The following is a 26,830-nucleotide window of genomic DNA, read 5'->3' as shown; positions in this document are numbered from 1 at the left end:
TTAATAATTTTCTGTTGTTACTTCCGCTTATTTGTTTCCGGTTTTACCCTTTATTTAACTTTACACTAACAGTACTTTAAATAAGTAGACGACCTTTGTATTTTTTTTTCTTTATTACGAACGACTTCTACTGACAAGAATATGCAGTGGAAAGAATGTGCCAGGAATGAAATATTTATTGTCTACCTGTCTGTCGCTCTGTTTGCATGTTAGTGTGTCTAAAATGATTCTCTTTCCGTCATAGTATTTGAATAAATTCATTTCTGTTTCGTTTAATTATGCGTGTCATTCGTATTTTACATTATTGCGAATAATTTAACTGAAATCCATACAGTGCTTTTCAATGAAGCGTAGTAGTTGCTGTTGAAGTGAAAATGTATTTTGAAAACTCATTTCTGATGTTTACCATATAACAATGAAGCTTCTCTAAGGATTAAAACCAGATCGACGTGATGAATGGCTTTAGTTGTCTTTACCGATTGAACACTTACTGTCGGTGCGACCAAGTACCGCCAAGTCGCACAGAGGATTGATCGTCTCGCTCGCAACCAATAAAAAACTGATTAGTTCTCATCCATTTACTTAAAATTGTAGGTATTCAAAATCCCTCCTTAAATGATTAGAGTTTCCTTCGAGATAACCTGAAGTATTCAAAAATGATATAAAAACATGACTACTTTACGTGATCCACAATTTTATTGCATGAGCACATGAATGAACACATTTCCCCCTTAGAGCAAAACATTCATTATCAAAATGTTGCATTTGCTTGCTTTCACTTACTTGGATGAATCATTCGCTTTAAAGCACCACACCCATCGCTCCGTTTAGCGGTTTTCCAAGAATAGTGATCTCTCAAGTGCACTGGTTAGTTAGAAAATAAAGTAATTACAAGAGAAAATCATATAAAGTTATAAACGAATTGATTACGAAGCTATAAAAAACTCTAACTATTCTTACATTGTTTATTACACTCTATCGTACGTACCTATGTAAAATTTGTACACAAAAACTCAAACTAGTGAGTACTTAAGCGAACGGCCCAGTTGTGGGATTCGTTGTTTTCTTTTAAGAGTGATGCTTCTAAATGGGAAGTACTGTACATAGCTAATGCTTTGCAAACCAGTATCGAACGTCTTTAGTCAAAAAACTCTTATTATAGCTATCAATGCAACGAATTGCTGAGTTAAAAATCTAACCGTTTACTGAAAAATTCGTTTATATTAAAATATGGAATTTGGTGAAACTTCGAGCGAACTAAAGGAATTAGTTATACTCTCTGTTTGCATTTTATTAAATGGCATTTGGAGAGAAAAGTACAAGAAGGTTTTTAACACAAAATCGTTTATGTAGGCAAAAGCATCCCTAAGGACCCTAAAAATAGTAAATAATAAAATAGAAAATGTATGAATAAATGTAAATTTTCGTCGTGAACCCACATATGCGTGAAATTGTTTTCATCGAGGCCCATAGGTTTAGTTAATTTATAGTACACTTGCCTTGCTTAATCCTCGAATGATCAATGTCGCATTGCGTCAATTGATTCTGTTCAGAAGCAGTTCTTACTACAGCGCCATTTGGGATCCCAAGTGCTATTTGCCCCGCCAAGCACCTCGACTTGTTTGGCTAGAAAAGCCCGACTTTGTTTTATATATAATATTTGTGTGTGATCTGCTAAGCGACAGAATTCATGCATTTTTTTTTTTTTTTTATTAAACGGAATTAACGTTGATGCACCTCATCGCGTGACTCGCTAATTTCACTTTATTAAACGTATACAGTTGATATTCAACCATGAGCTATTTAACCCCTTTCGCATTCTGCGCAGCAATTTTAATAATGTTTATTATTTAATTTCGATATCGGAATCGAATGATACGACCAAAGAACGTTTACTATACTCAGAAAGCTTTACGATTATAAGGCACGGCCTTCAGTTGTGGAAGAAAAACGAGTTTTTTTCTTTTGATGATATGAATCAATTTTTCCAAATGGATCGATGCAAATCGATCAAATATGCCATATTCCATCAGTCCAGCATTAATTCAAGACATCAAATGTAATGTTTTCTCGATAGTCAGATACGGCCAACAATTAAGTACTTTAAAATACTTTGCTTAATAAAATTGTTGATATAACTACTTTTCAAAATAAGATATTATATGGGAAATGGTCAAAAGATGATCGAACCAACACCATTTTCAATAAGGTTCGCCCTTCAGTCAGAGCATGTCGGTGTAACAAGTTTCAACAAAATATCTGAAAAATTGCGGCCTGTAGGCTGAAGATAAGAAAAGAACAAGGACAAACGGACAGATAAACTTAGATCGATTCAGAATTACTATGTAAACTTCAGCTTTCTGAAGTGGTGCGTTTATCCCAAGTTCTTACGGGTGTTGCATACATTCGCGCAAATTAATATGCCCTTGTACCAGAAGTCTAAATTCTTCACATTACTTTAGCATGTCAAGATATTCAGATTTTTATTGGAAATTCGGAAACTAGCTATTTTCACGTAACAAAGTTTTGGAAGTAACTCGTTATATGGGTCGCATAAGTGATCCGATCCAATTGATTTGCAATGGCAATTACTTTTAGGTCAAAACACATCAACACACCATATTTTGTCAAAATATCTTAAAAATTGCGAATAGTAAGTGATGCAAAAATTTACTGGGACAAAAATCATGCGGACGTACGGACAGACGAGTTTAAATCATTTCAAGGAATGATTCTGAATGTATTGTTTTAACCAAGCGTGGGTATAACTTAAACCTTTCAGAGTATTACATACATCTGCACAAATTTATTATACTCTGAACAACGTGTGAAGCGTATGGTTATACCTTTCGTTTCATTTTAATTGCGAAATTAGGTAAATTTTGGAACAATTAAGTACTGCACCTAGTAGGAGTCAAGAAAATAACAGTCTAGGTTAATTGCAATGTAAAATCTTTTTTCCGTTATTTAAACGAAAATTTATGACTTTAACGCAATATTGTGAGTATCTATCTCTGTTTGTAAATTAATTTTATTGAACGTTGATTACTTATTGATGCGTTTATTGCATGAGCAGGTGCAACGGCATTGTAGCTAATTAAAAAGAAGATTTACTGACACTTACTTAAAACGAATTACACACCTTTCTATAATTCGTTGATGATAATTCTTTTATAATGAAAAGTGAAACTTTCACTTAACAAAACACAGTGATGGGTGGGTGGGTAATCGCCTATTGAAACTTTCAATTTTTTAACTGATTCATTTGTTTCTTTCTTTTGTTCTTGTTGTTGCGTTACAGGACAACTATAATGTGTTGCATATAGCAGCGATGTATTCGCGTGAGGATGTCGTAAAACTGTTGCTAAACAAACATGGCGTTGATCCCTTCTCGACGGGTGGGGTAAGTAATACATTCACTAGCATACACTCAAAGTGTATTAAATACATACGTATATCATAGTTCCCGCCTAAAAGCAAAAAACAAAATAAAAAAATCAATAACAAAATAAAACCGGAGATGTATTGGTATTGGTATTGTCGGTGGTCGTCGGTGGGTGATTTATTATGCTTTTTGTTCAAATATTTTGAATTTTCAAAATAAAAAGTTTTAAAGGAGAAATTCTAAGGAAATACCCGTGTGTGTCGCTGACGACCAAAGGTCAGCTATAACTATATAAATTATACGGTACATAACATGCTAACGCTTCTATTGTTATTGCGTTCGTTTATGTTAGTGCTGTAGTGATATGTACAGGAATTTCCAGGGGGTAGCGATAGTCGTCCGTGCGTTTATTTTTATGTATGATCCATGATCCAGATGCACGACATTGCATTCATTAATTTATTATGCGTGCAACTAGCATGCAAGTGTCGTCAAGTTCAACTTTACTTTAATTGTCACAAGGTTAGGTCACTCAAGCCGTTAGAAAATGTCTTTATTATTTTGCAATTTTTCTTTCGCTTTTTTCTTCTGCTTAAAAAAAAAAAAACAAAGAGTACCTATTTGGGTCGTTCATGCTTTCTTAGATAAAAAAGTCTTTAAGTGCATAAGAACTCATCCTATTATAAATAACATAAGAAAGAAAAAAGGTGTATTAGTTTTGTCATGGCCTTTGTAGGCGAAAGGGGAATGGAAAAATGTATAGGTTCCGTACGCGGTTAAGTTTCTTTTTGATTATGTCAACGTGGAGCTCAAAACTTTTGTAAAGCAAAAAAAAAAAAACAGTCACACAGTCTTAGCAAAACTCAACAGAATTATTTAGAGTACATCGGGCTTCTGCTCTCCAAGGAAAAGCAAAAGAAATTCGGAAAAGGCCTGGCGCTTGGCTACGTGCGTCTACGTAATATTGATAACAATTCCATAAATGTATCTAACAGATCTAATCATTTTCTCTTAAACTAATAAATATTCCCCCACATAACACATTTGCGAGTGCAAGTGGTGAGTTCTCATGATTCGGTCTTGGATGAATATTGTTTTTCTTCTTCTTGTTTTTTGTTGTCCTTATCTATAGTTATCATGGCTTAGTTTTAATATTCCATTTTTATTTCTTTTCTGTTTTTTTTTTAATATTTTTTTCACTTTTTATAAACAACAGGTTTCGTTACTTAGCAAATTTTGTTGAAAACGCTAAACAGCCGAAAAATTTTATGACTTTATTTAACTTTTAAATAGGGTTTTCGATGACATTACAGTGATCCGATTCAGAATGAAATAACCAAACTTTACCGTTTGTTGGAAAAATTACAGTATTTAACAGTAACTGCACCGATGGACAATTGAAATTTTATTTTTATATGGCTTTCGAAAATATTACATAAACATTGAGCTTGGTCGCGTGTTGTAAATGATGATGCCATGTTCGAAACAGTCTGAAAAGCAGTCTAGTCGCAAGTCATAATATTCTTTCTTAGCTTAGGAAACTTTGGAAATTTTCGTTAACGAAAAGATAAGCAGGCGTGGTTATGCCTTGCGATCACAAAGACTTTATAATCTTATCTCAGATGCCTGATCTTCGATTTCACAAAGCAATTGACAAATTGAATACACTAAGCTTGCTAGATGAATATCTTAGATTTTATCTATAAATAATGTCAAGTGCTGTAAATCTACCAAAATAAATAATATTAAGCTATTTTCGTGGGTTATATCAGAATAATTTATTAAAAGCTATATAACATGGGATGTATATCTGTCAGAATTTATAAATATTTTTAAATAACACAACCCTTGATATCAGAATGAGGTGAAAATATTTGAAACACATAAAAGTGCAATGAACTTTAATTCATTGCCATTTCGATCCAGGCTCAATGTTATTGTAAAGTTGAAGATGAATACGTATATCTCGTCGCCATATAGATTATCTTTCATTTCGACGCTGTTTTAGCGTAACATATCCATAGTTATATATTACAAATTATAATTTCATAATTTAAGGTAAAATGTTTCATGTATAATATATGATATAATATACACAAAATATATATAATAACATATATAATATAATATATGATATATATAATTGTGTTGTTTAATATGCTTAGGCCAAGTCAGCAAATTAAGCTAATGTGAATTAAGCGACTATGCATTTTTACCTCTTTTTTTTTTAGAAGACCTTTTTAGAATATCTGGTACGCTTTCTTAAGACTACAGACTCATTTGTTTATTTGGATTTATTGAAAATTCGTAGAAAATTTTGAAGCATTGCAATATGAAGCAAACCTTTGATTCGAATTAAACAACTCCGTGAACACTGTCGACTCTATTAGAAAGAGCATTGGATGTCAGGCAATTCAATGGATGTCAGTCAATAACATTGTTAGTGTATACTATAATTGATGGCATTCATCACATTTTTAAAACGCTTTGTAAACTACTACAGTTAGATACTGTAGCGTTTTATAATTAGATTGCAGCAAGAATGACAATGTTGGTATAATTTGACTTTTTCTTTTTCTATTATTCCGAACACATGGCTGTTTCACTGAATAATAACTGAGTCAAGTTTTCCCTTTCTTCCTTAAATCTTTACGACGACTGTGAGACTTCTCAAGACAGAAAACGGACCTACAGGCTGAATCAGATGGTTAAGCAGTATTTGAAGTAAAGCTATATGTTTATAGTCCGTATAGACGAGTGTTCACAAAAGTATATAAATATAAATCATTGCTAATAGCCGCAAGTAATGACTCTTAGATTCTATTCAATCATGCAGTAAAAATTTTGGAAAACTTTCCAAAGTTTTTTTTTCGAAGTTTTTATCAAAATGTATGCGAGCTTAAAAAGCGCATCAGCGGACAACGATCGAACGGTCGGATGAATCGACAATGCACTGGCAAAGAACGGACGCGTTTCATGGTTTTTCTTATGGGAAATCTTTTTTTCACTAATAAACGAAAGCGTAGTACATAAGGTAGATCGTAGATCGGGATCATTAGACTCTATTTAAACGAGAGATAAAGGGTGTGAAAAATTTTTGCTTTGCCGGGATCGGTCAGCGTGTTTTGATGCGTACGATTTTCTAAGGCGTGTGATTTGGCGGTTAATAATAATTAAGTAGGATATGTTTTCGAAATTCACTAATTCGTGACCGTTAGAAAGAGAAAGCTGTTAATTGGCAATAAGTATAGAAATTGTGCTCATCTCTGACGCAAATTGTGAATACCCTTAATGTGATATGAAGTATTATAAGGTTTGCAATGGAGGGCGTGTTATTAGTGTTATATGCTTGTTAAAAATTTTCAAATAGAATAACAATACCTTCTGCGCATTGCTGATTTTATCTGCTGTCAATCTGTAAAGCTAATTTTAGAAGAATGAAAACAATAAAAATTCTATTTATGTAACTGGTGTAGCAATTCATTGAAATGCATTTATTTAGTTGTAATTTGTCGGTTGAGTTGGAAAAGCCAATTAATAAAGAATTACTTCGTGATTGCTTTCAGTCTAGAGCACAAACTGCTGTCCATTTAGTATCAAGTCGTCAAACTGGTACAGCTACCAATATACTGAGAGCTTTACTAGCAGCAGCCGGCAAAGATATACGCATCAAAGCAGACGGAGTAAGTATGGGAAACGTTTAAATGAAACGGTTTCTTTATAATTTACTTTATTGCATATATATTTACGTAATGCGATGATTTGCAGAGAGGTAAAATTCCTCTGCTACTTGCTGTCGAATCGGGAAATCAGTCCATGTGCAGAGAATTATTGTCCGCACAAACGGCTGAACAACTGAAGGTAAGTTAACATCCAGATTAACTTGAATATCTCTTTTGTAAATGCTTCAACTTGCGATTTTTCTCCATATTTTTGTCACTGTTATTTGTTAGAACTTTTTGAATAACAGTTAATGAAAGGTTTAATATGAAAACTTGCACCGAAGTTTTGCGTGTACTTTCAATTAGTTAGGCCTATAACTTTTTACACAGATTACCCTCGCATAACACCTAATGTGCGCACGTATATGAAATTTTAAATGTAAGAAGAAAAAAATATAATAAAAATTCTTATCTGATGCCTTATCTAACGTCAACTTTAATAAAATAAAGTTTTTAGAAAACCGCGTTAGTCATATGTTATCTGCCCGTACAAAAGTATATATAATAACTATCCATATGTATTAAAGCGAATGTCACGCAAATTCTTTAATTTAGCATGCGTTGTCGTTGCTTAATTAAAATATCGCACTTTATTCTTATATTCTTGTCGGTGCGATTTATTTACATAAACTTTTGTTTGAGACTTTTGCATACTTTTATATATATCCACGCTTATGTGCATAGGAACACAATTCGTGTTTGCCGGTTTGAACGTCGCCTAAAGCCGGTTTAACTTTGAAACTTTTGAATTTAGGACAAAAGCAAAACAGTTGAAAGTTCAATTCATTCAATGTCAAAATGCATTTGCATGCACGCTTGCATTTATGGAAACCAACTATTCGCCACGTATGGTGCACATGCGAAACAAATGAAAAAAAGTTGGCAAAATGTTGAAATTGTGCTCCACGTTGTTTCTTGTCCTTTGATCATTTGCATAAACAACAATAGTTTAAAATAACATTCACTTTGACCTCTATGTTAAATACCAATAATTAACGGGAATGCATTTTATAAATTTTCTAGGCGACAGCGGCTAATGGTGATACGGCCTTACATTTGGCCGCAAGACGACGGGATGTGGATATGGTCCGCATTCTGGTGGATTACGGTACAAATGTGGACACGCAAAATGGTGAAGGACAAACGGCGCTACATATAGCAGCGGCCGAAGGGGATGAAGCTTTGCTCAAGTATTTCTATGGTGTAAGGGCCTCAGCATCCATAGCCGATAATCAAGGTGAAAAAATTTTCTATTTTTTGGAAAATCCATTTAATTCTATTTTTCCTCTTCAGATCGCACCCCGATGCACTTGGCTGCTGAGAATGGTCATGCTCATGTCATTGAAATTTTAGCTGATAAGTTTAAAGCCAGTATTTTTGAGCGTACCAAAGATGGCAGTACCCTAATGCATATTGCTTCGCTAAATGGTCATGCCGAATGTGCAACAATGCTTTTTAAGAAGGGTGTCTACCTTCATATGCCAAATAAGAACGGTGCCCGAAGTATTCATACAGCTGCGGCTTACGGTCATACGGGTATAATCAACACTTTATTGCAAAAGGGCGAAAAAGTAGATGTGAAAACTAATGTGGGTATCGTTTCCAAATTGGACAAACAACTTTTATTAAATAAATGACTTTTTATAGGATAACTATACAGCATTGCATATAGCTGTTGAGTCAGCAAAGCCGGCTGTTGTTGAAACTCTGCTTGGTTTCGGAGCTGATGTCCATGTCCGAGGTGGGAAAATGAATGAAACACCGTTACATATAGCCGCAAGGGTTAAGGATGGCGATCGGTGCGCCTTAATGCTCCTTAAGTCCGGCGCTAGTCCCAATTTAACTACCGATGATGGCCTGACGCCGGTGCATGTAGCAGCCCGTCATGGTAATCTGGCAACGCTGATGCAACTTCTCGAAGATGGTGGCGATCCGCTCTACAAGTCCAATGTGAGTTGAAACCGTAAAACTAACGAACATTGCTTTATATATTCTCACAACTCCGTTAGACTGGCGAGACTCCTTTACATATGGCCTGCCGTTCTTGTCACCCTGAAATAGTCAAACATTTGATAGAAACAGTTAAAGAAAAGCACGGTCCCGACAAAGCCACTAGTTATATTAATACTGTAAATGATGACGGTGCTACTGCCTTACATTTCACTTGCCAAATTACTAAAGAGGAAGTCAAAATTCCCGAATCGGACAAGGAAATTGTTCGAATGTTGTTAAAAAACGGTGCCGACGTGACTTTATCAACAAAAAATGCCCTCGAAACTGTATTTCACTATTGCGCTATGGCTGGAAACAATGACGTTCTTATGGAAATGATATCTCACATGAATCCTACGGATATTCAGAAAGCCATGAATCGTCAGTCATCGGTCGGCTGGACGCCATTACTGATTGCTTGTCATAGAGGGCATATGGAGCTGGTCAACAACCTTTTAGCGAATCATGCCAGAGTAGATGTATTCGATACTGAAGGTCGCTCTGCACTGCATTTGGCCGCGGAACGAGGGTATCTGCACGTATGCGATGCGCTGCTAACCAACAAGGCGTTCATCAATTCTAAATCACGCGTCGGTCGCACGGCGTTGCATCTGGCCGCGATGAATGGCTTCACACATCTAGTGAAGTTTCTCATCAAGGATCATAATGCAGTTATTGACATATTGACGTTACGAAAACAAACGCCACTCCATCTAGCTGCAGCTAGCGGACAGATGGAGGTATGTCAGCTTTTGCTTGATTTGGGGGCTGACATAGACGCGACCGACGATATGGGCCAAAAACCCATACATGTCGCCGCGCAGAACAACTACTCTGAAGTGGCCAAACTATTCCTGCAGCAGCATCCGTCGCTGGTCAATGCAACCAGTAAGGACGGCAATACTTGTGCTCACATCGCCGCCATGCAAGGATCGGTAAAGGTGATTGAGGAACTTATGAAATTCGATCGTTCTGGCGTGATCTCTGCTAGAAATAAATTGACTGACGCTACACCATTGCAATTGGCCGCCGAGGGTGGTCACGCGGACGTAGTTAAGGCCCTGGTCAGAGCTGGGGCGTCTTGCACGGAAGAGAATAAAGCAGGCTTCACGGCCGTACATTTGGCAGCGCAAAACGGCCATGGCCAAGTATTGGACGTATTAAAGAGTACAAATTCTTTGAGAATCACCAGCAAGAAATTGGGACTGACACCGTTGCATGTGGCAGCCTACTATGGACAAGCTGACACAGTGCGTGAATTGTTAACAAGTGTACCGGCAACGGTAAAGTCGGAAACACCCACCGGGCAGAGTTTATTTGGCGAATTAGGCACAGAATCAGGCATGACACCTCTCCATTTAGCGGCGTTTTCGGGAAATGAAAATGTCGTGAGGCTATTGCTGAATTCGGCTGGTGTACAAGTCGATGCGTCTACAACGGAAAATGTAAGTACTAAGAAAGACGTTGCAGGGAACATGATTTTGTTATCGCTTATATTCAGGGTTACAATCCTCTCCATTTGGCTTGTTTCGGTGGTCACATGTCAGTGGTTGGTTTGCTCCTGAGCCGCTCAGCAGAACTTCTCCAATCGACAGATCGTCATGGCAGAACGGGCCTGCATATCGCATCTATGCATGGTCATTTTCAAATGGTCGAGATTTTGTTGGGTCAAGGCGCAGAGATAAATGCAACCGATAAAAACGGTTGGACGCCACTACATTGTGCTGCCAAAACCGGCCACTTGGATGTGGTTAAGCTGTTGTGTGAAGCTGGTGCCTCACCTAAATCAGAAACCAACTTCGGTTGTGCTCCTATATGGTTTGCTGCTTCCGAAGGCCATAACGATGTTCTGCGTTATCTCATGAACAAAGAGCACGATACTTATGGTTTAATGGAAGACAAACGCTTTGTATATAATTTAATGATAGTATCAAAAAATCACAATAACAAACCGATACAAGAGTTTGTGTTAGTTTCTCCTGCCCCCGTTGACACCGCTGCAAAATTATCCAATATTTATATAAATTTGTCTACTAAGGTTGGTTAATAATATAAAGACGCGTTTAGAAGATTATCTAAAGCCTTACTATTCGCATAAAGGAAAAAGAACGTGCTAAGGATTTGGTAGCAGCGGGTAAACAATGCGAGGCAATGGCTACTGAACTTTTAGCTTTAGCAGCTGGTTCCGAATCGGCGGGAAAGATTTTGCAAGCTACCGACAAGCGCAACATGGAATTTCTAGATGTTCTGATAGAAAACGAGCAGAAAGAAGTTATTGCTCATACAGTGGTCCAGCGTTACCTGCAGGTAATCTTAAAAAGCTCATTGACTTTTTAACTGAATACACATTTCATTTTAGGAACTTTGGCGCGGCTCCTTAACTTGGGCTTCGTGGAAACTAATGCTGTTATTAGTAGCTTTCATTGTTTGTCCTCCTGTCTGGATTGGTTTTACTTTTCCCATGGGTCATAAATTTAATAAAGTGCCGATTATAAAATTCATGTCTTACCTAACTTCACATATATATTTAATGATTTTATTGAGTATCGTCGGCATTACACCTATTTATCCCGTGCTGAGGCTTAACTTAATTCCCTATTGGTATGAAATAGGACTGCTTATATGGTTAAGTGGCCTCCTTTTGTTTGAGTTGACTAATCCGTCCGACAAATCGGGGTTAGGATCAATCAAATTACTCGTTTTACTGTTGGGAATGGCAGGTGTGGGTGTACATGTAACGGCGTTCTGTTTTGTGTCCAAAGAATACTGGCCTACGCTTATTTATTGTCGCAATCAATGCTTTGCTTTAGCTTTTCTGCTTGCATGTGTACAAATTTTGGACTTCCTCTCCTTTCATCACCTTTTCGGGCCATGGGCTATAATTATTGGAGATTTGCTTAAAGACTTGGCACGCTTTCTGGCAGTTTTGGCCATTTTTGTATTCGGATTTTCAATGCATATCGTCGCATTGAATCAATCATTTTCTAACTTCACACCCGAAGATTTGCGTTCATTCGAAAAAAGGAATCGCAATCGAGGTTATTTCAGTGACGGTAAGTACAAATTTATTATCAATTTTTAAATATTTTTAAATGTTTATATAAGTTGATGTTGTTGTGTTGATTTCTTTAATGTTTTACGGATCGATGTATAAAAAAAAAAAAAACAAAACAAAACAAAAAACAAAAAACTGAACCTGTTTTTGATAAGTATCTGCCTGTACTTCTTCACTCCACAAAAGCCACTATCTTTTGCATGTCGAACAATTGCAGACTCCATGTTAGATTAAACTAACACCTATATACTGAATACAATGTAATTAACGTACACACTTTTACAATATGTCCTATCAGATGATTTGCCTACGGCTCGTCCTCCGCCTCCACCCGAAAGCTATAAGGACAGCCGCCATATGTTGAGTGAATTTCGTCGCAAGCATAAAGACGATCGTAAGTGTTGTTTATAGTATGAAAAGCCTACCAATGTTGTGATTTCATTTGATTTTTAGTCTTACTGTGCCTTTGTGAATGATTGTGATTAAAATGCCTTCGGTGTTGTGATCTTTATATGTGGCATGATAATGTCCCCCTTCTTAACGACAATTTGTTGGAGGACTTGTTTATTTTGTGCATTTTTTAAAGTTGTGGAAAAGTGTTGTAATGCTGACTAACTTGTATTTCTTGTTTCTTTTTTTTTTTTTTTTTTTTTTTTACTTTTTCACCATATTGTTCACAAAAAAAATTATATTAATTGAAGAGTAAGCGTAGTGAAGACAGTCCGCACTACGTTAGTTTTATTATTCCGCCCCAGCAAAAAGCTTAAAAGAACAGTACGACGGTTTACTTTTTAGGTATAGCAACGTAAGAAGGCGAGTATTAGATTTTTATCGACTGAGGCCTCTATATTAAAAAATGTTTACGTGCCCATGTTGTCTGCCGATTATGAGTGCTTTTGTTCCAAAGTTCGACGCGAACAAAGGAACGAAGGACAAGTACACTCTTATAAGAACATTAAGGCTTAAAGCCACCAACTATCAAGTTGTTAGTTCATGTTTTCGTTCACTGGATATCCTAACAACTGACAAAATGTAAACAGATGCACAGATTGCTATGGCGTGAGTTAGGAATACAGTTACGGTGCGGGATACCTGACAGGAGTTTTTTAAAATAATGTTCAATAATTATGATAAGACTTCGTTATTTGTTTTCGAAAGAAGGCCTTACGAGGTCTCATTACCAAGGAGCAAATCTAAAACACTAACTGTTTCCTAGGTCTTTCCTGGTTCGTTGAAACTAGAGGTGAGAAACTTTTAATTCTTCCAAAATGTTCATAAAACAGTTGGCCTACATGGTCTGGTAGCGACCAACGGTTGTAGCGGCAGCTTCATTTTATTTACTTGGCCGAACAGCAAATGCTACACTATGTACTACCTTCAAAGCAACAGCATCTCATTTTGATTTGTTCTTGGGATAAGTGCATTTCGCACAAGAATTCAGAGAAGAAATCTTGTTTATTATTCAATTGACGGTCGTCCCTCACGGTTCCCACGACGGTTCCTCTCACAGTTTTTAAATCAGTGGGATATTAACCGTACTTAGTCCCACTAGCGGACGAAACCCTCTAGCGATTTCGTGTAAACACCGCTTAACTGGAAAAGTTATCCGAAAAAATATGCTGACATAACTACTACTACTGCTATCGCTAGACGCTAAGTAGGAGCAACTGAAACAAGTGAAAGAGATATGTTCGGGAGAGGCCGAATCTCGCATGCCCATCACCGTTAAAATCTTTTACGCCCCATGCTTTTATTTATTGTCATCACAAAGAGAATGGGATGAAATATGTCTTTCAACTTTAATTTTACTGAAAGGTGCTTTTCAGAAAATTCAATCTACTGCGCCATGATGTCCACCACAACTAACTCAGAATTAACACACTTACCTTCTCTCTTACTCTTATAACGAAAAAATTAATCCACCAGTTTAAGTGCACGCTTCACGGCGTGGTTGTATTCTGATTAATTTGGACCACTTTCAGTACCAACCAGCGTGGAAAGACTTCCAATGTTTTGGGTAAATTTTAAATCGATATTTTAATTTCTGTGACGAAGAAAGTGTCAACAGCACATATCACACAGACACACAAACAGACGGACAGATCAAGAATATATATAGTTTGTAGGCTCTCTGAAGCTTTCTTCTGGGTGTTGCAAACATTATCACGATTATTATATGTTATATGCCCTGTATCACTTCGCCAAATACAGTTATTCAGTTCGTAGGAACGTTTATATGAGATGGGGTGCAATAAATTCTTGTTTGACGAACCCAATTTTTCATACCTGGAGAGATATATTGAAAACTACAATTTTTTTCATATAAATTTTTAAAATAGGGCGTTTTATGGGGAGTGGTCAAAAATCGGTACAATAAACGGTGGGCCTATCTTAAGGTCTTAGCGTCTTTATTGAAACATTCTTATTAACATGATAAGAGTAATCTTCTGAGCTTAACTACAATAGGTAGCAATAACTTTAATCCCTAGTCGTTTTAGTATTCCGATTTGAATTGCATCCTTACTAATTATTATACAGGGCTTATTAAAGAGAGAGAGAGAGAAACATTATTAAATTTATTTGAATTTTTTACTAAGAAAAGAAAAGTGTTAGCGCATTGAATATCAGAGATAAACATAAATATATTTTTCTGTGAACTCTTGATTTTATTTAGCATGATTCTATTGATTTTTGTTTCCAAGGCTTCTTTCTGCGCACTTCTCTATAAATTAACGACCAATTTTATTCACATTTTACAACTTTTACAAAATACTTTATATATCGTTAACAAAAACTACAAATATGAAATCGTTTACTTGGACAGAGTTGGATACAAATTTGTTTGTTATGCTTGAAAAATGCATGATTTGACGAGATCGTTGGAATATGATGCGCATGTTAATGTTCGCTTAGTGGAAATTGAAAATCGAGAGAAGAAGTTTTAATTTTTTTTTTTGTTTTATTTAAATGGAAACGTTTTAGCTTTGAACGCTTTCCACACATTTCAATGCACAAAAGGCAAGCAAGTGACTTTTATATTCAAATGAGTTACTCGCTCCCGTTTTCCTTTTTTTTCTTTTGGTGTGGCATTGTTACTCACCCTAATATTCTTTGCGAATTCTATATACACTTCATCCATATCTCTGTCGAACACCAACACTTATAAATGTGTGATGTAAGCAATTCTGAAATGCTTTCCGAGAAAACAAATTATTTATTAACACTCTCCTGAATTTCTAACGCCTACGAACGAATAATTATCAATCAGGACCTATGACGCCTTTCTTGGCATTTGAACGTTTGTTTTTTGCTGTTTTCGGCCAGACTACCACAGTGGATATTAATCCTATGCGACATTTAAGACCCGAATGGACCGAAGTATTATTCAAATTGGTTTTCGGCATCTATTTGCTGGTGTCTGTGGTTGTTCTCATCAATCTGCTAATTGCCATGATGTCGGATACTTATCAACGCATTCAGGTTCGTATAAATGAAACTCACTAATTTTATATGTATTTCTCTTTTCTTTCTTCAATAACGGTCATCTCCAACATGTCTAAACTAATTTTTTGGGCGTTTCGTACGTTTTTATTTGTTCAACATCTATAACACTTCACATATTAATGTGTCGTAATGTTTGTGTACTGTGTACTATCTATGTACTGATGATGGCGGGGGATGATTGAAATATCATATATGTGTGGTTTATTGTCGATATGTTGGTCATTGTCTATTTTTTATGGGGTATCCCTTTGTTGTGTTGTCTTTGAATGGTGGTCACAGTGCGCATGCATCCTATAAATTCATTTGAGCTATTATTCTTCGCAGTATTCGGTCAAACGACGACCGAACAAACGCAAGTTGACAAAATTAAAAATTTAGCTACGCCCACCCAGCCTTACTGGGTTGAGTATCTTTTCAAGATAGTCTTTGGCATCTACATGTTGGTATCGGTGGTGGTGCTTATCAATTTACTAATTGCCATGATGTCCGACACTTATCAACGCATACAGGTACAATTATCATTCTTCTCCTTTTTTCAATTTAAATTTTAATTTGCCAACACTTTCTTAATAATACTAACTAATATTTTTTTCCAGCCTAAGTACAGATACTTATGTAATCGTAATGTGAAATATTTATGTATTTATGTTAGCTAAAATCCGTCTGATGTTTTTATGTGTAACGACATAAAGAAGATGGGAATTTTCTGTAGTTCCATCAACTGCCCAGACTTGCAACTTCCTGGGAAATTGCAAGGCATTAACGTGAAAAAGTATTGTAATCCTTAAGATACAATTTTCGTTAACAATTTTGTGTCTTAACGATATATCTGCAAAAACTTAAGCCTAATTGGCTTTCAATCACCGATAGATGAGCTTCGTATTTGTACAAGCTTTTGTGTGTGTGTGTGTGTTTGTCGTTTTTGTTCGTTTTATAGAAATGACTTTCTTAGTGTAATTCTATGCGTGTGTATGTATGTGTATATTATCAAAAATTTAGATTAGAATACAAATTGCATGAGTCATTAAATATTCGAATAGTGCTCAAGTTTTTAAAGACCAAGCGTAAACCGGGCAAACAGCTATGTCTAACGTCTTTGAAAATCTTTCCTAGACAGCAACGCGGGAGAGACGTAGCATCTGCGAGAAACTTCAGTACTATTTGAATATTTTATTCCTTAAATTGTTTATTTCAGCGCTTCAAACACTATGCCAGATATCATCATTCATTACGTTTTGTATGATCTTTCTTTTTTGATTCTTCTTCTTGTTCTTTTAATATTCATATCACATAACATTTGGAATTGTTTGCCATATTACATTTGAATCCATACTAAAAAAAAAAAAAAACAAAAAAAATTCCAAAAATATTTAGGCACAATCTGATATTGAGTGGAAATTCGGTTTATCAAAGCTCATCCGTAACATGCATCGCACTACAACAGCGCCGTCGCCGCTTAATTTAGTTACCACCTGGTTTATGTGGATCGTTGAGAAGGTCAAGGTAAAGTTGCATTTGAAAAGCAGCTGATTTTATCAACTCTTCTTCTTTTTGGGAATCCAAACGTTAAAAAATGACCTTTTCCCCAATTCATTTAAAGCAATTTGGCAACAACATATATATGATTTTAGCACTTCAACACATTTCAACACAAACTGGCACTAAAACGTTTGACACAATGGTTTGTTCATTTATGCGATAAAAAATTGGCAACAAAGCTTGAAAGCTATTTATTAACAATAGCTTAAGAAAATTGACAACCACGCTTGATAAAAATTTATTTAACATTTGTTAAAAAAATTGGCAGCCAAGATTGATAGAAATTTATTGAAAATTGGAAACAATGCTTAGAAACCATTTATTAAAAATATTTTAAAAAAAATAGCAACCAACCAATTTAAGAAAATTATCGACCCAGAAAGAAAATTGACAACCACGCTTGATAAGAATTTAGTGAATTTGTGTTAAGAATATTGGCAGTGAAGACTGATGGAAATCTATTGAAATTTGGAAAGAAAGCTTAAAAACCATTCATTAAAAATATTTTAAAAAAATTGACGACCAAGCAATTGACAATGTTTTAAGAAAATTGACAGCTAAATTTGATATAAATTTATTGAAAATCTTATAGGAAAATTGGCAACAGGGCTTGATGAAATTTACCATTTATTAACAATGATTTACGAAAATTAGGAACCAAGCTTGTTAAAAATTTATTCAACATGTGTAAAGAAAGTTGGCAGCCAAGCTTGATAAAAATCTTTTGAGACTATCTGAAGAAAATTTGTGAGAAAGCGTGACGAGTGTAATGAAAAGCTGTTAAAAGAAAATCTCATTTTATTTTTAAAAAATTCGGCTACAATGCATAAAAATTGTCGAATTAGCACTTTTGTACCTTTTACCTTATTTAAGATACAAGTGCACTAGCACTTATTTCTTTATCAATTCTCTGTCACTGTGTGTATCATATTTATGGTGTTTGTATTATTGTCTCTTGTCTTGCTCGTTTGCTCACGCATTCTTTGAACACTTTATATTAGGCTCGCATCAAGAAAAAGAAGCGTCCAAGTCTGGTACAGATGATGGGAATACGACAAGCCAGCCCGCGTACCAAAGCTGGAGCCAAATGGCTTTCAAAAATCAAAAAAGGTAGGAACTGTACTGTACTGCTGCAAGCAAGCCCAATACTTGTTCTCAAATCACGATGTGAGACCGAGAATTACTTTACGGCTCTACGGTACAGCTAAATAAAAATTGTTCCCATCATTTCAAAAATAATTAAAGCTATATAAATATTTATTTGATTTTTACGAACGTTTTCTTTCTCTCTTGTTCGTACACTAACAGATTCAACGGCTCTATCCGTGGTTCATCTTTCACCTCTAGGATCGCAGACCAGCTTTTCCGCAGCTAATCAAAATCGCATTGAAAATGTTACGGACTGGGAAGCTATTGCCAAAAAGTATCGCGCTCTTATGGGTGATGAAGAATCTAATTCTATCAAGGATTCAGATGCCGAGAGCAGCTCAATCGAAGGTGGCACCGCACCAGCTGCCCCACCCGCTCAGGTTGGCAATAATATCACATTAGAACCAAATGTTTGAACATCCATTCTAGTCTATCGATTAGCAATAAAATCATCATTATTGTAGCCGTCATTGCCATTATATTACTATTAACCTATGCTAAGAACTTTATAAGAATCGATAATCGTATTACAGGTCTAAACATGAACTTCCCGGGAGATACTTGTTATTTTGTTTATTAAAGATTTATTATGTATACATTTGTACAGTTTATAGACATTAAGTAGACTCAAGTTTCATTGTTAGCGATAATGAATGCAAAAATTTAGTTAAGTTAAAAACTGAATGTTTCGTATCGTAATTTTTAAGAGCATGTAACATTATTGTGTACTATATGTCATGTTATATTTGTATGTAGATTAGTTTAGTGACAAAAAATAACATGTTTTCTATTTTCTTCCTTTTAAATTGTAATTGTTTTATAAAATAGAAATGCACGGCGCGGCTTTTTTTTTTTAACTAAACAGTTTTTAATTAAATGGTTTTTAAATTATATAAATTTCGTACGATTAACATCGCCGTTTAAATGCAAAGCAAGTGTAAGGGAAACTTACAATATTTCTTAACGTGAACGTAGATTGTACTTGAGGCGCAAGAACCGTAGTCTTCAAGGTCTTGATAGACAAAATTTGTATTGTCGACAGTGGCCGGTTAATGATTCTCGATATCGAATTGAATATGTTAGTCGACAGCAATTTTACGATCAAAAAATGTTGCACTCGACTCTAGGAAAAATGCATACTTTATCGGCTTTCTCTACAGTTGTAAATTCTACGCGTTACAACGCATGCTTAAAGAGCTCAACTCAGCGGTGACGCTATGCCTTGTGCATTGTGCTCAGTAACGCACAGCAGATACCGAAAAATCGAAAAAGAAATGGATAGTGACGATTTCACTATGAGACCGTCGTCGCTGTAAATACAAAAATCGATGCTAGGTAAGAGCCTTAAATAAAAACCGAAATACCGATGGATTATTTGTGCCCACTTTCGACCACGTGTATTATACTGACATCGAGCAATTTTTAATGAGATCCTAATTTCAAATGCAGGCATATAACGTTTACATGGCAATGTACTAGACGGCTTAGCTGCATATTTATCATTACTTCTCATTTGTATGGACAGTAAAATGTATTTAGAAAGAAAATATGAAGATATGGAAATGTTTAAAAATGCATCAGATATAGAAAGTAAATTAGAGCGATATGTATTGAAAAAGGTAAGGTAAGCACAAACCTGTTCAGAACTAACTATCAAGGCTTTGCGGTATGTTTTACAGCAGAAACTAATAAATATTTATGGAAGTGATAGCATCGTTTCATTGATACGGTGGTCACGCTGTATATCCGAGAACTATAGAATCAGGAACCTGTGACGTTCATATATAATTATTCAAACTCAACTTGTATGTAACAATATGAAACTGTTGTTAATCAGAAGTCCGTTTCATAACAGGAAAAAATATTAAGGAAATTGAAAATTTGGACGCCTAGACTAACTGAAATTCTAACATTTTGAACTTTAAGTGAGAGAACGACTTTCCAAGTTCGCAACAGCAATTTATTAAGAACTATTTTCAGAAAAATTACTTTATTTACACTGGATAAAACCGAGTAAACTAATTGTTAGTTCAAACATCGAAAAATTACATGATAAGTTAATAGACAATATTAGAATGTTGTCCATCCAATGGAAAATTTAGATATTACAAAAAAAAAGGTATAACGTTATCGAAATTTATAACAATATCGTCCAATCGCTTAGGAAAGAAAATCAATTTTGAGTTTCAAAAACCACAAAGTAGATGCGCGTAAACATAGAAAATTATGTAACGAAATCAGAGAGGATCCATCGATATATAGAAAACTATAAATCTGTTAGACAAATGGATTGGGGTGTGCGTGTATATTGAGTTAAAAAGGAAGGAAGCGAAAGGACCCAACGTAATTTGAAATATAAAAAGTAGAAAAATTATATTCGGTTGCCACCGAATCTTTTACACCCATCGCTGTTATCCACCAAAAAAAAAAAAAAACAAAAAGAAAGAAGGAAAATGATTTTCGATCTTTATAATATTAGATGTCGCGGCTAAGTTCTTCTATGTTTAGAATAAAAGTGAAAATTTATAGGGTGCACTTTATGAGTAAGAAGCTAGAAAAACGGAAAGGAAAGTTCATTACAGTTCTGGTTGCAAAGACCTGCCCATTGCCCGGTTTGGGTGATTTTGGAATACTTTTGCGTCTTTGTATACGTGGCGGAAAGGAGAATCTTTACAACAGACTTTACACAGACAGACAAGTGGACCTGCTTGAGATGATTTGATGCTGATCGAGAATATATGTACTTTGTGAGGTCCCCGAAACTTCTTCCTGGACCTTGCAACTTTTTTGATAAAACGAATAAAATTATCGTCCTTGGGTGATGGGTATAAGAATCGCATGATTAATTCACGCCTTCCAGTTGCTTTTATGATTGAAAGTTTTTAATATTTCGAGAATTTATACTCCATTTAATGCAATGAAGGGACGTATTGGAAGGCATTGTTTTATGCAAGTGAAGTAAGCGTTCAATTATTTACAGAAGTTCTTGTTTTCATAGCACCTAAGTAAGGGATATAGGTTGGTATGATTTTGATTTCGCAATTGTCAGCATTAGAACACATTAACTCGCTTTTAGCGCCTTGAAAACAACCTATTAGAAGTCCGGAATGTAAGCATAAGTAAAAACATTCGTTTCTAAAGCATTTTATTATTTATTCTGTTACCATACTACAAATACGTTTTACATACTCCTGTTCATTTTGCTTAGTTTTATTTGCTTTCTAAAGCTTTCAATTTTAAAAAACATGTCGTAGTCTAATAAAATCAGACGTGGAAATCTCCTACGCAGTTCTTGAACACTACTGCCGTAACTCAAATCTTGAAATAACAGAGTTTCAAGAACAGGAAAGTATACGCTTATGTCTAAAATGGTTGAAACGGAGAGCTTCTCAGCCCTTTTACAACACTTTAGGTCCAGTGTCGTCAGCCCTTTAAATTTAATTTCTATATCTAAGAGCTGGAGAACTTTAATCGGACACAAGCATGATTCAAGTATTTCAAGTCTTTTCAAATTACTTATGTTAGGCTTTAAGCCTGTTATGCTATTTTTGCTGGCACATGGATCCAAGAAAAGGCGACGTAAATGTATGAGATGCTCAAAGATGTAAAACAATTCCTTGTCGGTTATTTTTGTGTTAAGTCCCCTCAAATCCAATATCTTCAAATTAGGTAGACGCCGAATTAGCACGCAGAATGATTCTCCGCTCAGACGGCAGTCAAATAACTTCAATTCTGTTAGCGTTTTATTGGTTTTCGGAGCTATACCGTTTAGGATGTCAGGGAAGAAGAATCCACGCAAAACCAGACGACGTAATTTACTCCTCGTGAAGTTTAATTGTTTGATAAAGATCCCTGTTAGTGCAGAGCATGGTAAGTATAAACATTGTAAAGAACGCGACCATTTGCTTATAATTAATTCCAATGTATAGTAATCAACGGGCATTGAACCTAAGTTTATTGTTTTAAGCGGGTTGTCCTTTGAAAGATTCTCTAAGATAGCCCTTGTGGCGTTCAGTGCTTCGAGTGTCGCGCAGCAAATACCGCTTAAATCTAGTACCTTCAGCTGAGTAAGTTTTTTAAAGATTTCGTTAAATTGAGACTCTAATCTCAAAGGCCCACAGGAACCAACTGTGAGCCAACGTAATGAGGATGCACACATTGCTATTACTTTTAAGCCGTCGGCAAACGAATCGCTAATATTTATGCTTAATTTTTGTAAATAAATGGTTGTGGATGTGGGTGTTTGCGTCAAATTCGATAATAATTGAGTCGTTGCAAGTTTGTTACTGGGCGCCGATAACGATTTAAGGTTCGAAAATTTGCTAAAGTCAACCGACACTCTTTCTTCGAAGCACATATCGTAGAGATCCAAATCGCTGAGTTTCGGCAAAAGATTATTAAGCAGGGAAAGGATTGATGGCTGATAAAGTGTTAGTCGTACAATATCAGATCCTAAATATTGAAAGGTTTTTAAAAGAGTCGCTGGCGTTATGTTATTGAGTTCGAGCGATTTGTCAGTCATCCAACCACGTATCTCTACATTACCGTATTTCAAATCGCGACGCTTCAAAAGCTCGCAAATAGCCTTTAAATTTTCGCTGGTAATGATCAATTGCGATTTGCGCTTTAGTACAACGTGAGCCAATTGACACCAGTGTCTGCAGACTACGCTGACGTGTAATAGGTTGCGATGTGACATTTTCCTAAAAATTTTCAGCCATATTTCATTGGGCAATATATCCATTACATCCTAAAATAAATAAAAAAGTAAAGAAATTTTATAAAATATGTTAATATGCAAAAGTGGGAAGTCTGCAGTACGAAGAAAGAAATCCAATTATCTTAAGACAAAGCAGAGAGTTTTCAGGAATTTTACTGAAGATGTTTTTCTCAGTAAAGCACTTTATGTATGTAAATCTTTATGTATGTAAATCTCAAAGTTTTCTGAATATTGGTTTTGTGCGCCCCTTTATGGGAATATTTCACATTTACATTACATTCTACGCTCATATGCTTCAAATGCATCAAAGGCGTTTGCCAATAGCCTTATTTCCTAACTTTGTGCAAAGAACAAAAAAATTTAACTGATTCTTCTTCAATGCGATTTTTGTTGTCATTGTAATGTCGATGTTATTTGCTTTTGTATGAAAGAGCAATAACAAAAGACCACATAGCTTGCTTATGGGAATGGATCGTTGTAGAAATCGATTAAACTTACCTCAGTTTCCGCACTCGTAGTGTGTGCAATTTCCTTATGTTTCAGTAAAGTGCCAGTGCAACCTTGACTTGTGCTGGGGGACACATCCGCATCAATTCGCTCGCATGCATTTCCTTTATTCATGTTTCTAATAATAGAAAGGTGAAAATGATCATATATTAGAAACGAGGTGGTTAACATGACACACGCCCCTGCTTGCACAGGCGAGATCATTTTTAATATTGGGTTGTCATGTTACTTACGACATTTTTCGTTATGACTGCGTAACGAGTTCCAAAAATAATTAAACCTTTATGAAATTAATAAACACTTCAAGTGTACACTGGTTTAAAGGTAAACAGATGGAATTTGTGACTAAATGATTGCTTTGAATCAATTAATTATTGAATTGTTTCAACTCTTCTTTAATAGCGATAACTGAAAGTTTGGATCTTCATTAGATAAGGTATAGAGATTTCATACTGAGTATATTACTAAGATATCCTCTTTTTTTTAGTTATATTTCACTTTTTCTGTGGCATCAATTGAAACACTTTCTACGTACACGAAGCTAAACGCTACACAGAATGCATTTGTATCATGTAATACACTAAACAAGTGGAACGTATGGATTGCATTACATTACAGCGGCAAGATCATTGCATTCCATTTTGTTTATGTAAATATCGATAAAGCAAACGATTACTTTGGAAACTCACGTTTTTTAAATAGAAGACAATTTCAGTTGCGTTTTGCAAAGTAAGAATAATTCATATCACAACATTTCTAACTAGTTGCAGCTAACATAGTTTACGGTTTAAAGATCATAAGGGTTTGCGGGGATATTAACCGGATAATTGTGTTTTGCTCGCCTACACTGAAAATGTCCTGTGCTTTGCTGTAGTAATGAGACGTGCAAGCCGCACGTTAAACTACACGTAACATGGACAATAAAGTCAAATTTTGGCGGGCGAGAGCATGCATGACGCATTTATTCTGTCTGACGCTTAAGTTCACGGAAATTTTAGTGTCATTTAACAGATCAGTCATACGGATGTATACGGATGAATACTTGAATTACCGTCTGCCTGGAAATGCACTAAATATGCACACATACTCGAACAATGCGTAGACTAAACAGGTAGTGCATACAAAAGTGCTGGACAAAAGAAAACCCGGCTTTTTTTTTAGAGCAAATTACAATTTTGACTACTTTATAATAACTTTGTTCGGTTCATGTAAATAAAAACTTTCCCATCTGCTTGCCTGGTAGTTCCAATAATCCAAGACAATCTATATGCACAACTTCAGACATATTTTGAGATTTGTGTGCGTAAAAGACGACGCAAATGCATGCCTTCTGCTTGACGGTTGAGTGCGTGGAAATTTTTGTGTCACTCAACAGATTATATTTACGGATATATTTAGTCGGAATTTTTGTATAAATACTTAGCGATACATTAAGTACTCACAATTGTTAACGCACACATACATCGTGGTTGAAGAAGAACTTCTTTTCTCCTTTAACATGATTCATTTGCGCAAGCGTGGTTCTGTAAAATATTTATTGCATATATTTCCCGGTTAACAATGCTGGCTGAAAATCGCTTGGTTGCGGAAAATTGCTCATTTAAGGAATTTGTGGCCTTTTTCTCGATAATAATGAAAATGAACAGAGAAAATGAAAATAGTTTATAATTTTGTAATGTTCGATGCCCAGCTTGCATAGAGAAGAACAGACGAGTCAGTAATATACTCATGTCATGCAAGACCGATCACTAAGCAACTCATATTGCCGCGCGGATTGCAAACCAAAATTAAAAATTTCATAAATTTTCACAAATAACTTCTTGCCATGAAATGCACTCCTTCGGAAAAATACCTTCACGTGGACCTTTGCGGGTCAAATGTCTTATATTCGCTTTATCGTGTAATGACACGTGACCCAAAGGTAATATAAACATTTTCTCCGTGAAGCAAGTCATTATTCGTCCAAAAAGTCGAGTTTGCTTAGGGATTCAAAAAAACGGTCCCATCTAACTCACATTTTCTTCGTTCGTTTAGTATGCGGAAATATCACCTTTCACCAACTTGACCGCTTTTTGCCGAGAAATGATCAAAACGATACTTTAGAAGCAGAAGAGAAGAGCTTTATATCCGTGAGCATGAGGAAATGGAAACAAAAACGAAACCAACGAATTCAAGTTAACACGTTCGCGGACGTGAGCGCAATAGCATTCAAATTTTGAACCCAATTATTTTTGATTTAATTTTATATATATCTGGGGTTTTTTAACTGTTATCCTTGCCTTGAAGTATTGATTATCCGGTTCTTTGGGATTTTCCATATTATTTACTTATTTTTTCTGTGTATTTGCAAATTTTTTTAATGCACTTTTAAATTCGTAAATTTCTACACACTGGTAGGAGAGAATCTTCTCTCATTGTCCTCTTTTCTCATGTTTTCTCTTATCTGAATGCTGTGCAAAATGTTAACTTATAGTGTGAATACTGCAGCATTCGTTGCATATATCGATTGAATTGTGATCTTCTATAATAACTACCCTTAGAAAATGTATTCAATCGGATCGCGAATATCACAACTACTTTTAGAATAAATTGACCATCATTTTTTGCTCACTCACTTATATTCTTCCAGTTCGCGAACGTGTTGATGTTAAATGTCATTGATAATCAGCTTTTGTCGGTATCGATCAGCTTCAGATACAAGTACGTTAAGTTCGGTAAAAGATTGCTAAGCGGAAAAATAGTTGAAGAATGATAAAGTGTTAGTCGAAAAATATCAGATCATAAATATTGGGGCTCAACGCTTCTAAGCTTTCCCGACATAGCATCTATCCAATCATATATCTCTACCCTCTGATATCTCAAATCTTAATCGAAATGTGCTTTAAATTTTGTCTGGTAATGATTAACCGCGATTGGCGCTTTAGTTTAGTGCGGGCTAGCTGATGGCAGCGTCCGTGGACTAAGTTGACGTGCAGTAGATCATGATTGCGACACATTTCTGAAAGTACTCAGCCACACATCATTGGGTAATCTAGATGCTATGGTGTCGTCCTCACTGTGTATATCTGGCAAACAATCATTTGTGTCTCGGAGCGAATAATGAAAAGCTTAAAGTCTGAAGAAAGAAATATAATTTTCACAATGGAAGGGAGAGGGTGTGCTTTATCAGACATGAATTATCTTCTTTATACATACAGGTTTACGTAAAGGTGTTTGCAATACTTGTTTTCTTCGGAATTGGTATTCATCTGGTAGGC

General features: G+C 35.5%; 2 protein-coding genes across 6 annotated transcripts in view; one reads left to right on the top strand and one right to left on the bottom strand.

Moving 5' to 3' along the window:
- LOC119633465 (serine/threonine-protein phosphatase 6 regulatory ankyrin repeat subunit A) overlaps nt 1-19,121 on the top strand; it is a 26,843-nt gene extending 7,722 nt beyond the window's left edge. Inside the window, exons 3-17 of one of the 5 annotated variants that reach the window (XM_038027033.1) lie at nt 3,302-3,403; nt 6,952-7,068; nt 7,154-7,246; nt 8,131-8,344; nt 8,401-8,696; nt 8,755-9,057; nt 9,117-10,544; nt 10,601-11,137; nt 11,200-11,406; nt 11,459-12,152; nt 12,453-12,548; nt 15,938-16,167; nt 17,033-17,161; nt 18,199-18,307; nt 18,506-19,121. In XM_038027033.1, coding sequence (XP_037882961.1) covers nt 3,302-3,403; nt 6,952-7,068; nt 7,154-7,246; nt 8,131-8,344; nt 8,401-8,696; nt 8,755-9,057; nt 9,117-10,544; nt 10,601-11,137; nt 11,200-11,406; nt 11,459-12,152; nt 12,453-12,548; nt 15,938-16,167; nt 17,033-17,161; nt 18,199-18,307; nt 18,506-18,762 — 4,812 coding nt within the window. In that variant the 3' untranslated portion in view covers nt 18,763-19,121. Of the gene's footprint in view, nt 1-3,301; nt 3,404-6,951; nt 7,069-7,153; nt 7,247-8,130; nt 8,345-8,400; nt 8,697-8,754; nt 9,058-9,116; nt 10,545-10,600; nt 11,138-11,199; nt 11,407-11,458; nt 12,153-12,452; nt 12,549-15,422; nt 15,635-15,937; nt 16,168-17,032; nt 17,162-18,198; nt 18,308-18,505 lie in introns of all 5 variants that reach the window. The other 4 variants (XM_038027030.1, XM_038027034.1, XM_038027031.1 and 1 more) reach the window with 4 other exon arrangements.
- A 2,406-nt stretch (nt 19,122-21,527) lies between these two features.
- Nucleotides 21,528-23,993, bottom strand: LOC119633574. The gene is made up of 3 exons (XM_038027188.1): nt 23,807-23,993; nt 23,565-23,691; nt 21,528-23,096 (listed from the first exon to the last, which is right to left on the bottom strand). The coding sequence occupies exons 1-3, from the start codon at nt 23,809-23,811 to the stop codon at nt 21,528-21,530; spliced, it is 1,701 nt and encodes a 566-aa protein (XP_037883116.1). The 5' UTR covers nt 23,812-23,993.
- Between the last annotated feature and the right edge of the window lie 2,837 nt (nt 23,994-26,830).

Source organism: Glossina fuscipes, unplaced genomic scaffold (assembly GCF_014805625.2).
Source record: "Glossina fuscipes isolate IAEA_lab_2018 unplaced genomic scaffold, Yale_Gfus_2 2, whole genome shotgun sequence".
In the NCBI taxonomy this organism is placed as follows: Eukaryota; Metazoa; Arthropoda; class Insecta; order Diptera; family Glossinidae; genus Glossina; species Glossina fuscipes.
This window is presented reverse-complemented; position numbering and strand designations above follow the sequence as displayed.